General features: G+C 44.2%; 1 protein-coding gene across 1 annotated transcript in view; it reads right to left on the bottom strand.

Annotated features, from left to right (window-relative positions):
• Window positions 1–14,793, bottom strand: part of LOC146196651 (calpain-B-like) — a 44,756-nt gene that overhangs the window by 2,067 nt on the left and 27,896 nt on the right. The window contains exons 12-17 of the mRNA XM_084597051.1: window positions 13,045–13,087; window positions 10,214–10,430; window positions 9,247–9,305; window positions 8,089–8,157; window positions 7,605–7,683; window positions 416–529 (exon numbers count right to left, since the gene is read on the bottom strand). Of these exons, the coding sequence (XP_084453177.1) occupies window positions 416–529; window positions 7,605–7,683; window positions 8,089–8,157; window positions 9,247–9,305; window positions 10,214–10,430; window positions 13,045–13,087 (581 nt within the window). The remainder of the gene's footprint in view (window positions 1–415; window positions 530–7,604; window positions 7,684–8,088; window positions 8,158–9,246; window positions 9,306–10,213; window positions 10,431–13,044; window positions 13,088–14,793) is intronic.

Below are 14,793 nucleotides of genomic sequence, written 5' to 3'. Positions count from 1 at the left end.
ACTAAAATAGATGTACACAGAATCCTGTGGATAGAGTGCCGTGGCCTCTTGCAGCAGAACACAAGGTGGCGGGTTCGACCCACTCGCAGCAGTCGTACTTCGAGTGGTGCTAAACACAAAAATATCCGTGTAATACGAACTGGCCCAATTTAATGCTGAGACATCCTCTATTCGGAGCGTTTCTGAGTCTACGATGTTCTCCTTTTTTTTTTATTTCTTCATTTCGCGCTACGAAAGACCACGAATCATTGAGCTCAATGCCGCATATTATTTCAGTGCTTTTCGCGAAACTCCTAGCGTGATTGAAACAATGCTATTTTAAGCCAGGTGGCGACAGATTGGTAAAGGACTGATCGCCTATTTCTCAAACGATAGATTGTGCCAGTAGGCATATTTGTTCATACTGTATACCAACCTATCATGCACATCAGCTTGACGGCGCAGCCGATGAAGTCTGAGAGGCTGATCCTGCGGTCGTGTCCGTAGCGCAGGATGAGAGCCTTCAGCACGTGCTGGTTCACGCTGTAACCTACGTCACATTGAGAGAAACGATTTAGCTGATAGCTCGAGCAAACCGAACGTATTCATTGCCAAGCATCCTATTTGTGCAAGAAATATGTAGCTATTTCCTGCATAGTGTGACGGAAAGCTCTCGCGGTTATACATAAACAAAAGAGGACCGCCTTACAATATTAGAGAATTTTGGTGTAGCCGTATTGCATAGGGGGGCATACGCAAACTGCACTGCGTGCTGCAGGTAACTCACTTTCGAATTAGAGTTATTCTGTGAGAACGGCCTCGTACTCACTTTCTAGATTTTTGCGTACGTATTATCCAGGGACGACTGCGCCGTCAACATGGTGACATCTTATGTACTGGCTTATAGCTTCGGTCGTTAAGAATCTCATATTGTTTAGTGCCAGTGACTATCATCTTTCTTTTGATGTGCACTGCTGCTCTAAAACTCGTTGAGTTACGTTGTAATGCGTTTGTTTTCTGCTAGAACAGCGCGAATATTAGCAATAATATCAGCTTACTTTCGGAAGGGTCAAATGAGAGCAACAAAGGAGGGCCATCGCTCCACTCTGATCTCTTGATTTTTACTACGTAAAAGTAGCTTGGCAAAAAGCTCACCGAAAGCGCCGCTGCCCAGAAATAATGGCAGTGATTGATAGGTATTCGCTCTAGTGTTACTGATCAAGATGCCATGTAGTACGCTGTTAATTGCAGTGCGTCTTTGTTTCCAGCACCAACAGACTTTCAAATTCATCCAGCAAAATATTGAGCAGCGGTATGCATCTGAACATGACACGTTATTCACAACTAAATATACCGTATTTTACTGCTCGCAAACCCGCCGACACACGACGAAGCATATAGCGTCGAGTGCGTAACTCAAGGCCATATATAGCATCAAATTTAGACATGGCAAAAAACAGCGCCTCGAATCAGGACGAGAAAGAGACGAGGCACAGAGAGAGCTGATTGACATCTAAGCTTGCACACCCCGCAATAAGCGCGATCTGGGCTGAAGTGTGGGCTAGGATATAAAAAATAGCGACGCGGAAAGAATGCACAAGGTTCGATGGCACAGTATAGGGGCAGTCTCGACAATTGCCCCGCTTGCGGCGCTGATCGCCGCGTAAAGGGTGCAAACGTTGGCAACACCAAGGCAAAGACGGAGCTGGCTGGCAGGAAGCGTCGGGAGAGAGGCTAACTGGGATAACTAATCAAGAGCGATGACTTGAAACTCTCTTGAAGGCCGCTTGAAAGCTAAAGCGAGGCAGGGGATGGTGTTTTTGAAGGGGCCTCAAGGGCTTCCATTGTAGAAGGGCAGGAGTTGCAGAGTGGCAGTGGCAAGGTATTTTCAATTTCTCTGTTTCAGATTCATCTTTTCGAAGGCCTCGTGCGCCCTAAGACGGGAAGGGAGGGAGAAGCGAAGGTAGCCACGGAACTGAACAATACAGAGGGAGCAGAAGAAAACAGAACCAACAACACTAATATAAAACCGAATAGAGGTAAAGAGGGTTACGTAAAATAAAAGGGGCCCTCCGCATAAAGAATTTCATTCTGAGGGTGTTTGTCAGAATAGGTGCCGACAAAAAGACTATTTTTCTATTGTGATGACCGCTTCAGGAAGCTAGACTTGCGGTCCCGGTAACCTGAGGGGATAGGTACGGTGTGCATTCACATGAGACAACATCTGACGCTAGGTTGCGTCCCGTGGTGCCTGAATTTACTATAGTAAACTTCTAGAATGCTTTTGATGCAGGCAGTAAACGCATCTGCTTATTTCGTCAAAACAGGATCTGCCACAGGTGAGGCATATTTCGTTAATCACATTGAAGCAATAACCGGTTAAAATGGTTCCCAGGCCTCGCATTAGCCTGCTTGTTGATCTAACTTTACCTTCTTTCAAAGGCTTGCAAGTCGGTTCCGCACCCAGACGACAATAATTTCTGCTTGCTTTTCGTTACCCCGAGACGATTGGGGAGAACATCAGTATAGCGAACACCATCAGAGGGCCTTCCCGTGAATCTGTTCTCTGGATAATTAGTTTCGTTTTTTCCCAAAGTTGCGGGCAGTGCAGACTCTCTCTCCTTTTGTTTCCGTGCTATTTTTTATATTCCCTTCATTCGATTCGGTCACCAGTTTTGGTTCTTCACCACACTCCGCCCAGGCTTCCTTTTTAGCCCTTCTATTTGTGCCCTGTTCCGGTGATCTTCGAAAAAAAGAAATGCGGAGATTTGTGACTGTTAAGTCTAGTTATTCGAGGTAAGCTTTGTTAAGTATGGTTTCAGGTTAGCGTACGCCAAAGCGTTGACCCACTAGGACAGGCACGTATCCCATTCATGGCGAGAGAAGCAAAGCGTTTGCAGCGCGATGCCGTTTTTTACCTCGCCTCTCCACAGCGGGTCAAGTGGCGTTACGCGACCTCCTTCCGACTGCCCTACCCACAGGTATGGCTACAATTAAAATTCTGAACTCAATTACAGTAATTTCATTACTTTCAAGGGTAATATTTAGTATAATGAATTACTTTTGTGACCCAGCGAATTACTTTCGAGCAGGGCCCCGCCGCGGTGATGCCGTGATTAGGGCGAGCGAATGTTGTGCCCAAGGCTGTGGGATGGAGTACCAGCAGCTGCAGCGGCCGCTTTTTGATGAAGGTGAAAAGCAAGGCGTCCGTGTGCTGTGCGATGTCAGTGCACGTTTAAGAATCCCAGGTGGTCGAAATTTCCGGAGTCTTCTACTACGGCGTCTCTCAAGCCTGGGTTGCTTTGGAGCGTCAAATTCCACCAACCAAACCAAACTTCCGAGCAGCATTTTTTTAGACAAATGAACAGCGTGTAATGGATGAAGACACAAGAAAAATATTGCGACCCACATGTTCAATACATACTGTGCATACGATTGCTGTATATGTTTATATTTATTTTGTTTGGCAAATTTTCTACACTGTCTATACCTTCATGTACATTGCCATTCAAAATTGTATATATCATCATCACGAACTGCCCAAATTTTATTCTGTATGTAAATATTGATCTGTGATGTATTTGTTTGTTAGGATGTATTTTTTGCACACTTTCCTTTGTTGTTAATCATGTGCAATTCCTGTTTTGGTTATTTGTCGCCGCTCATGTGAACGTCTAATGTGAATGTCTAATGTCTAATACAACTTTTTCTAAACACATCGCGATTATGGACATCTTGGTTCGACTCGCTGAAACGAAACGAGATCATAAGCTTTCTGGCTGAGGAACTTTTCTACATTGATGAACGAGAGTTCCTTCGTCAATAGTCTTGCCCTTTTGTTTCCGTGTCGGATGGACGTGTACGGGTGGTTTTTAACCCACCTTGGTACCTGTAATATAATGCAAATATTTATGTCAACTCACTCCTGTATACATCGTAGCACACATGTGCATCCACACAGGTCGAATGGACGTGTACTTAGTGGTTTTTAACACACCTTGGTATCTGCAATATAATGCAAATATATATGTCCACTCACAGCTGTTCACATTGCAACTCACATGTTCAATACATACTGTGCATACGATTGCTGTATATGTTTGTATTTATTCTATGTGGCAAATTTTCTACACTTTCTATACCTTCATGTACATTGTCATTAAAAATTGTATATATCATCATCACGAACTGCCCAAAGTTTATTCTGTATGTAAATACTCATCTGTGATGTATTTGTTCGTTAGGATGTATTTTAAGTACACTTTCCTTTGTTGTTAATCATGTGCAATTCCTATTTTGGTCATTTGTCACCGCTCATGTGATTGTCTAATGTGAATGTGTATATGTCTAATAAAACTTTGTCTAAACACAGAAAAATAACGATGAGACAACCGAGCGCTGACTTGGAACTGCTTATTTTGAACCTCAGCCCGGTATGTATAGGATAAACACGGCACGCGTGTGCGGCAAGCGGAACATTCAGGCGCTGACGGAGCTATAAAAGTTCATTTTGGATGAGAGCGATCGATACCTTCGATACATAAGAAGCAGCTAAGCGGTCTATCATTACGGCTTCGATAATTTCGCAAGTCAGTTTACATCTGTTTTTTATTTATTTATTAGAACGTCTTGGCAGTCGGGGTGACACGTGGAAACTTGATCCTCTGTTCCGGCTGGTAATAAAGTTTCACCACCACCACTACGCGTTCGCGCTGTTTATAATCATAATGAATAAGTACCAACTCGCCCAACAAAGTATCTTGGTACACCACCACACCTCATCTCCATCTACATTGCGATCTTCAGGGTTACATTCTCTGCAGTGTGCGCATAGAAAATCTCCCCACTTTTCCTACACGTTGTAACAATGCCCCCAGAGTTGTTCGTCAAGGCGCTTACCGCTTTGGCCAATGTCGGAACTTTAAAGGATCTCGGTTCGATGCATGTTCTGGCCACTTCATTCTTTGCGCAGCCGAGCTGGGTCAAACAAAACAATTTTCACTTTCCTAGGGCTGGAAAAAGAACTTTCACTTTCGCTCGTGTCTGATTCTTTTTAAGCGGTGGGATAAGCCGTGTAAGTACGGAATCATCGCCATCTGCTATTTAGCGGAAGGCTGGGTAGGGTCTTCTGACCAAATGCGGTTAAGAATAACATCAGCGACACTGACCAGTACATGTGTGGGGTACCCGCCACCCTGAGACACACAATCTGCTTATTGGAGCTGACAGCTATAAGCTCAGAACAAGAGTTATCTAGAGTATTTTTGCTGCAAATGTCGGGCCGAGATTCGAAATAAACTGTCGGAAGTCAACACTCGTGTATCCCATTCCTTTTCTTGTGTCCTCGTCCACTGAGAGCTGTTCATTCCTGCCATGCCGCACCAACATGCCCAGACTGTCACGATAGTAATATTTTTAAACGAAAGTAATTATTTGCTTTCGATATTGCATAATTAAAGCCGACAACTTCTGTGTCGACGAGGCTTTAGAATCTCGTGTGCCGATCCATGGCGTTTCGAAAGCAGCAATGACGCACGGTGAGAGGCCTATGTGAGCCTGTTGTCCGATCGCTGTTCTATTCTTCGTCCGTACTCCTCCAGGTTACATATAAAAAGGTGTATCGAAGTTTAAATCATGCAGTTAATAGCCGTCCATTTGCACACGTAAGCGAGTATAAATATCTGGGTGTCACGTACAGATCTCCTTTCATAATCCAGCCACATGAACAACATTTACCCGTCTGCGGGGAGAAGTCCTGCCTTTCTGAAACACAAATTGAAGCACGTTTCATATGAAGTTGAGCTACTTACCTATACAGCTCCCAAACACGCCCGAAACTCGAACAAGCTAGTATTGCGTGGGATCCATTGTTTTAAAAATGATACATCCAAACTGGAAATGGGCAAGAGAAAATCCGCCGGCTTCATCGTTAAAGCATTATCACAGCTCTTTAGCTCCTTCCTTTATGATGGCTAGCAATAACACGCCAACTTTATCCAGCAGCAGAACACTTGCAAGACTTAATTTTTTTTTTTTCATTTATTGCACTCCAGACCATTCAATGTGAATCCTGATCCATATCCAACTTCCCGGCCAACACGACATAGTAGTTATACTAACAACCACAGCCTTGGTACATACTTTGCCCGTACCAATATATTCGAACATTCATCTTTTTTCCGCGCACAATCCCAACATGCGATTCAGAAAACCGCATGTGTCTTTGCGGTTCGCGACGGCGCTGCTTTTGAAGAAAGTGTTTATCCGCATATATTGAGCTAATTGTCGTTCGCCCGCCCTTATCCTGTTCCTTCTATATATTGTTGCCCCGGCATATTTGGTTTGCAAAGTTGATGCTTTTATATTTGGTTTTAGAAATGTTGCTCCTATTTGATCTTCTTGGCTGCAGTATTTGTCACCACTGGCGCACCGAAGCCTGAAGCTACAACTTAAGATGACGAGACGCAGAGTACAAGCCGGGAGACCAAGTCTAGGTTTGGACGCCGGTGCGCCGGCGCGGACTCGTTGAAAACCTATTATCCCGATATCTTGGACGACGTAGTTGCCGACAGCGCGACAGCATGGCGGCATAGCGCGCATACAGAAATTTTGAATTTTGTGCGCCTTAAGCCCTAATACGTGCACTAAAAACCCATGAAGACCCATGATATTTAACTTCCAATTGTTATGTTCACCCTTCTCTATTTTACAACATCGAGGCGATGCTTGTTAAGGGGGTAGTTATGCCGCGACACCTTGTTACCTTTATTTGTTGCTGCTGACAGTCGCTGGCGTGCGGCCTCATCTCTTTAAATGTACGGCAAGGAAATATCTTGTGTTCTTTGTTTGTTTACGCTCAGCGTCACTGAGACGCGGTTTTATTATTTTCTTCGTTGCGCAAGATGCGCCGATGTGTATATGGAATCATTCCGGACACTCGCGTCTTTTTCGACAATGTTCCAAGTTGTAGTCACCTTTTGCGACTTGCGAAAGGTTTGCTAGCAGACGGAGACTCCCAATCAACCCTTGGTCTGATTCCTTTTATTTTAAATGCATTATACACGATGATGAGAAACGTATTAAGCTATGCAACTTAATCGCTTTTCAAAAGCAATTTGTATGCCTTCTTCGCCTCGCTTCTCTTTTCACACGGCCTTTGCAGTCACGAGGCCGCCAGACTAATGAGAGCTTCAAGTCATCGTTCTTAATTAGTTAGCCCTGCTTACGGACGCTTCCTGTCTCTGCCATAGTGTTGCCAATGGGTTGTACGCACTTGATCACATCAGCACCGCCAAGCAAGCTGACACAACTGTCGCGGCTAGCGATGGCCGATCTTTCCGTTCCATTGAACTCTTGTAGTCCCCATTACACATCGTTAAATTTTTCCTACTCGCCCGTCTTGTCTCTCAGATCTCGCTGTTTGCTTTGCGGAATCAACATTCACTTCATAGTCAGCACATTGTAGGTCGTCTCTTCGTTGTCCTACTTTGCGCGCGGTCTTCTGTCATGTTTACGATTTACCAACTAGCCCAGCTCCGGACAGTTGTCAAACATGATCCTATTCTTTGTCATCACTATGTCAAGTGTTGGCGTAGAAAATTAAGATATTCGAGAAGTTATCTCACCTGCCTTTCGAAGTGCTTTCCGCAGCTCATACGTACTCAGCTGACCAGAAGAGTCCTTATCGTGATCTCTAAAGGCTTCCTGTCGTAAAACATAGAACGTCTCAATAACACTCCCAAAGAGTTGCAATACCTCCAATTACGTCATAAATGTGAAGAAATGTGTTTGTTGCCTGGTTGTGAGTTATTTTCAGTGAGTTGCCCGAGAAATCTTGTTCTCTTGCTTTTTTAACCAGTTTTACGCCCTCATAACGCAATATTTGAAGCATTTTGCTATTCCTTTTTAAGTGATCTTAGAACATCTCATAAACTGAGTACAGTTATCTTTACCTTCTTATTGTGGCGCCTGATAAGCTTCCTTCTAGCGTGTGCAATTTACATTCATGCAAGAGCCGCTGCTTAACTTTTCCAAGAATTAGGTCCACCAGTTCATCTCATCTGTCGCTCGTGTCCTCTCATTCGTTTCACAAGACCGTAGGGCACTTACCTCCCATTTGCCGATGAGCTTGTGAAGTCGGTCGAACTCTTGCACAGTAAGTGTTCCGTTGTAATTGCTCTGACACCCCAATAAAAGTTAAGGGCTGCAAGGCTCCTTACATATCTACCAATAATGAGTGATGGCCAGCGGAATATTATTCTAAAACGATGCGTTCCCTAAAGAGCAGTAAATCAGAGCTGAGAAAGAGTATATATTTTTTTTAATGATCTATAACTGCCCTACAAGTACGCCACAAACGCAGAAAAGAATAGGATTATGCTGAAGCAAATGTAAACCAAGATAGGAGCATTACTGCTCTCTCTGATATAACAGCCACTGTTCTAAAACAGGAATACCGTTCAGATTAATTACCCATTTAGTCAAAAAGCTTATTTCTTGCATATGAAGTCAGCAGACCGCTATCATTGTTAGTTCTTCCCTGCATGTGGACGCGTACACCTATGAGAAGTGGCATTTAAAAATTTATGGTCGAACATATTTAGCATTGTGCAGTGAGAAAGGTGAAATCTGCTGGATGTCATTCCGCAAACAAATAAAATAACTTCAACTTCTCATGAGAAGGGGACAGCTTATGTCTGACGACCTTGTAATTAGCGTGCGTGGGTTGTTGTTTTTTTTTTTTTTTTTCTCGACTCTGAAGATCTAGTAATTGTAATATACATATATTGGGTACTGTGTTCACTCTCGTCTCGAGCTGAGAGCAAGCTAGACGAGCTCTTCCCCATAGCATTCATTCCATGGCTTCGGCCATCACGTGACTTTCTGTTCGTCTCCTCTGACTTCTACGTTTACAAGCATTTCAGATGAAACTCGCTATGCCATTGGTTCACATCTCTATCTTTTCCTTGTTAGGGGTCGAGTAAGTAAAACGAGCAGCTCATTTTATTTCTCTTCTTTATCTGGCTCAAAACAAGATCTGAAAACAGCTCCAAGGAAACATTTTATCATCAGCACTGGGAGCTTGTTTGGGCGTGTAAAGATGCTGGCAACTGCAGACAGCGTACATTCTCAGCAGGAATACAAATTCTTGCAGCACAAGGATGCTGACCGAGTTGCCAACCGTCCGGCCCCTCGACCGATTCATTCGGGTAGGTTTAGGCGTGTTGAGACGCGCATTCAAGTTGGATTCAAAATCACCAAGGATACATCCATGAGCGCCACCATGCTCCGGCACATATCGAGGGAGAACTCCAGGGCATCTCCATCTGAAAATATGCACGAATGAGGCGACTACCATTTACTTTTCCCATACAAACACACCTGAGAAGTGGTTGGGGCATGAAACAGAGCCTAACGTTGTATACCAATATGCCTACTCTGTTCTCAGCATCCCAATGGTGAGAAATTACAAAACTTGGCGGCAACACACACACACACGCACACGCACACGCGCACACACACACACACACACACACACACACACACACACACACACACACACACACACACACACACACACACACACACACACACACACACACACACACACACACACACACACACACACACACACACACACACACACACACACGCACACACACACACACACACACGCACACACACACACACGCACACACGCACACACACACACACACGCACACACACACACACACACATATATATATATATATATATATATATATATATATATATATATATATATATATATATATATATATATATATATATATATATATATATATATATATATACACACATACGAACTGTATTTTTGTATTTTTGTTGCTTTCACTCGCTTTTATTTTTTATTTTTCGCGTCACAGCACGCTTTGCTCTTGCTGTCTTTAAAGCAGACAACTGTTTACCTTGACATATTCGTGTTGTTAACTATGTTTCAAAGTCAACTCTCGGTAATCTGAAGTCGAAGCTGACTGGAGACTGCTCTCGTTATGCCGAGTCAGCATTTAGGACTTCTTTTTGTAAAAACGGGATTCTAAAAGAAAACGTTTTTTAGTTTGAAGAATCGAGATGTCTAATTTAAGGTAGTCTGAATTAATGACATTCTATTCCGGTACAAATACGCACTACTATAGACTATACTAGGTTATATTGACTGTCGCCCGAGCTAAACGAGTAGCTGTTGCGAACGTACTTTGCTCGGTGATATTTTTCAGCAGGATCTGGAGTGAGTAGCAGTCCACAGTGCCGTCCTTGCTGGCAACCAAGTCGAATGCCTCTTTCACTGTTTCCTCGACTTCGTCCTCTCCTTGGTCTTTGTCACCCGGTTCTTCTCCCTCCTCGTCACCGCCGTTTTGTTGGCCGTCTTCGTCAGCCTCCCCGCTCTCATTCTCGTCTGTCGTTCTGGCTTCCTGTGAAAGCAGCTATTTCTCATACGGTAGCATTCGATTACTAGTAACACGGATTGTAAAGGCCTCTGGTTTCCGCGTAAAAGAAATTGTTGCCGACGCAGGCAATTTACTCACGAAATTAAGGCATGATATAGACAGATGTATATTTAGTCGTTTGCTCATATTTATCTTCTGAAAGCTATATTTTAAGGGAGAGTGATACGTTTGTCGTTAGAATTCCGCAATATACCTATAAAGGCCGAATTAAAATTGCAATAATGGTCCCTTTGAGCTTATCGTCTTACTTCGCTTTAGAAAAAAAAAAAGTGTGCTTCATACAGTCCTTCACTCGCCTTTACAAAGGAATGGATGGGCAAATTTAATTAAGTAAAAGTAAATTTCGCAGCTGATGCTGCTCGCCTACCTTAATTTGTTCCGGGGTATTTTCGAACATATGACTCTGCACATTAGGCTGAGCACGGTGGTATGCACTCAACATTTGCTGCACTCACGAACCAAGCAGTTACTGCGCATTTCTTTCCCTGTAAACCAATTATTATTATTATTATTATTATTATTATTATTATTATTATTATTATTATTATTATTATTATTATTATTATTATTATTATTATTATTATTATTATTATTATTATTATTATTATTATTATTATTATTATTATTATTATTATTATTGAATTATGTATATTGATTTAATGAAAAGAGCGCTGCGTCAGTCAAAACTTTTCTATGGACACATGAGCCGTGCTGTAAAGAGAGCTATAAAGGTGAGAGTGAAAATGGAAAGTGAGAAAGAGGTGTCGGTAGTTGAGGGCGGCAGAGGGATTTCGATAACCTAGTGATCTTTAACGTGCACTGACATCGCACAAAATACGGACGTCTTTGTGTTTCGGCTCCACCGGGAGGTCCTAAACACGGTCGCTGCGGTCGGCTTCGAACCCGGGAACTCCGGATCAGTAGCGAGTGCTCTTAACGACTGAGCAACTGCCGCTGGTCATAGCGCTGACATGCGCCAGTCGTGGGACGCGCAGAGGCTGACTTTCCTGGTGCATTTGTGGATCTTAATATTCCGATGCACTGGGTTCTTTTCAGTCTTCATAGCAATATGATTACATAGATGTCTTTACTGCTCCCAGATCTCAGCAATGTCGGTGTGTCACATCTAATTTCTCTACATCTGTTGATCCCTCCAAACACTAATTAAAGACTTGGTGGGCGTTCTAGCATGCCTAGAACAAAGTTGTACGAGCGAAAGCTCTGTTAAGCATCGTTTAGCAGAGACTGACACGGTTTGAAATTTTTAAGCTTCATTGTGCTTTTCGAAGACTTCATTTGTAAGAGTTATTGGCTGCACTGCCGTTTTCGCGGTAGCATGGGCCAGATGTTCGTCTGCAGTAGTACAAAGCCAGCGGGCTCACGGGGAAAGGCGTTTCGGGTGTCCGACGACCGAGCTGCTCGTAGCCGGGTAAGTCGAACGACTCTCTGCGGCCTGCTGCAGCAGCAGACCAATGTCGAAGCGTCGCCTCTTCCCCATGTTGTCTGCGGATCCGTGGCTTGATCCGAGCGCTGCGCCGAGTCCCTTAATGCCTGACCGCCAGGTTTAACCTTGCCAAGCCCTTCAAGGTCATTCGGAGCCAGCGAGACAAAATCCGAAGTGGCACCCAGAGTAACAGAGCATGTTACTTGGTTTAATAGCATGATATTGTTACCAAGAAGAACGGCAGTGGAGCGAGAGGAGTCCTAGCGCTAGGTCAGCCATTAAAAACCATCTTTCTCCTTGTTGCCACGTAACATTTTGGTGGAGTTGCTGGGTGCGTCATCTCCATCCTCATCTTGGAGCGTCGATGACATTCGTACGCGCGGGACCACCGGCCGAGAGCCCGGGGATCACTCCGCGCAGCACCGCCCCAGCCCTTCCTGCCTAGACCCGATCAGCCACAACTACCGCCGCCCCACCCTCAGCCCACACCTGAAACAAGCTGCACAGATCAACTGACCAGAGCCGAGACCAGACCACATACCCGAAGGACCCGAAAGACACGAACACGCAACCCCCGCCCATGCCGTCCGACGCGACCTCGAGCCACCGGTTCCATGGATGCTTTGGTGGCGAATGGTTCAAGAGCTCCAGGAGAGGCGGATCAGCCAAGCATCAGTCATCGTGGCGGGAAAGAAGATCATTATCAACTATCTTTCCTTCGACATCATTTCCGTCACGCCATCATCTACTTCAACGAACCGATCGGGACGATCGCTCGGTGGCCCCGGGAAATGTTGCGAAGAACGGCACTAGCGAGATAGGAGCCCTCGCGCTAGGTCAGCCATTAAAAATCACCACATCGTGTCACCATGTTATGTCGTCTTTTGGCTTGTTGCCACGTAACAATATCTGAGGAGGCAGCCTCAATCGTACTTATATTTCGTCGCATATACAGTAAGTGCAGCATCGGCCGCCACGTATGGCAGAACTGCAGGGTCCTATGCTCGTCCTGCTGCGAATTCATCTTTATTTTTGGGATGAATTAGCCTCACCGGGATCTTAAGTGGCAAGAACTTGAGATAAGCACGACTTGGCCTCTGCGGCTAAAAAGCGACATATATGATCGGCACAAACCTTAGATGTCTCTTCGCATATGGCGACCTCTTCATCGTTCTCCCTGCAAAAAACAAAAATAAAATATGCAGGAAATTAATCAATGATGGTCTCGTCAGACATGTGACGCCAATCAATGTTTCTTCCTCTTTTTTTTTTAAGAATGAGTATGTGCCATTCTGGCTTCGCAAGCTGTTTGGTCTACGGCCGGGAAAGGCTCTGCAAAAACGGCCCAATCGTGGCGCACGAATTTTGCGCGATGGCGTATCGGGCGCATTCGGCCGAAAATCCGTCACTGTGCCCAAGAATTGATATATCGTTTAAAAAGCGTGTCGGGAAAAATTCTGTGGCGCCGGCATGTGGCGGCCTTAGGAACTTCATGGTTGCCAAGACAGATGGCGCCTCCGCGTTTTAATTATAACGGAGGCATTCAGAGTACAAACTGTGTGTTTACGTCGATATCTCTGTGCAAAATAACCCAGAAGGTCACAGGCCGCTATCACGTCGTGCCCTTAAGGCGGAGCATAAGTGTTCCCCTGATATTTTTCTCTTATCATCTCTCTGCCCCCGGAGGACGACGGCGCCCTTGAAATATCTGCTACATGCTGAATTGGTAAGTAGAGTTTTGATTCGTTATCTTGCAGATCGACTCCATTCGTTCTCTCTGTTGCTTTCTTAGCATGCGTTTAACGCCTGACAAAGTGTTGTATGTACTACCATCGTATGTCTGGGATTTTACAACATACGTTTCTTATATATCCTTACATTACTGTATTGTATACATTTATTGCAGATTGTGTTAGCACCATTTAATTTTTATTAGAACTCGTCTTTGGTTATCCTTGCTTTCCATTCCATGCCACAATTTAATTCATCAGCACTGTATTCCGTGTTGTGTATGTATGCGCAAATGTTCGTGCATGCATATGCTCTCGAGTGCGGCGGGTGGATTGGCGGGTTGTATATCATACTCAGCTGGAGAGTGCGATGAGCGTCCAAACCCTGCTGAGCTGCCGCACTACAAATTTTTTTTAGGTGCTACTAACGACAAATTACTATTGCATTCTCTTCTGAAAATAAGTTCAAATTGCAAGAAATGACTCATTTTTGTGGAGCCTGAAACGCGAAAAAGGGAGGGAAATGCGAGATGCACAGGTCCCCCCCCCCCCCCCCTTTTTTTTTTTTTTGCGCTTCAAGCTCCGCCAGAATAAGAAAACTCTACCAACCAGCTCAGGAAACTGCTCAAAGAAATAAGTTTGCGGTGGTTTTTGTTTGATTCACGGTAGTCTGTATTGTGTGACCTAGCTGTGTTTCACTGAGCACTAGGTGGTTAGTTGTAGTGATTTCTGTTTTTTTTTTTTTTAATGATGTAAAAAGGAACAGTCGATGCCACTTTCAGGCACTAGCTTATGCTTCATGCCTATGTGGGTAAAAAAAAAAGCACAATATTAAAAGAAATCACACGCTATGTGCACGTGCTAAAAATCACGTGCTATGTTGCAGCGTAATGTATACCACAAGCTTTGTTAAGATAAACGTTTTGACGCCTAATGTATATCAAACAATATTTCATACGGTATCCTGGACCGGTATCCGGATTTGGCCTTCAAGAATAATCATTCCGCTTTGAGGTCAATATCTGAAGAGTAATGTCACCATTAGATTAGGCACTCCTCCTTTCCGGCACAAACGTACCTCTGTTTTCTTTACACACAGGTAAAAAGAACCTCTATGACGCTACGATGCCATCTTTCAAACATGGTACACTTC

The sequence above is a fragment of the Amblyomma maculatum genome, chromosome 3 (genome assembly GCF_055883805.1).
Source record: "Amblyomma maculatum isolate TAMU_Amacu chromosome 3, ASM5588380v1, whole genome shotgun sequence".
Taxonomy (NCBI): Eukaryota; Metazoa; Arthropoda; class Arachnida; order Ixodida; family Ixodidae; genus Amblyomma; species Amblyomma maculatum.
This window is presented reverse-complemented; position numbering and strand designations above follow the sequence as displayed.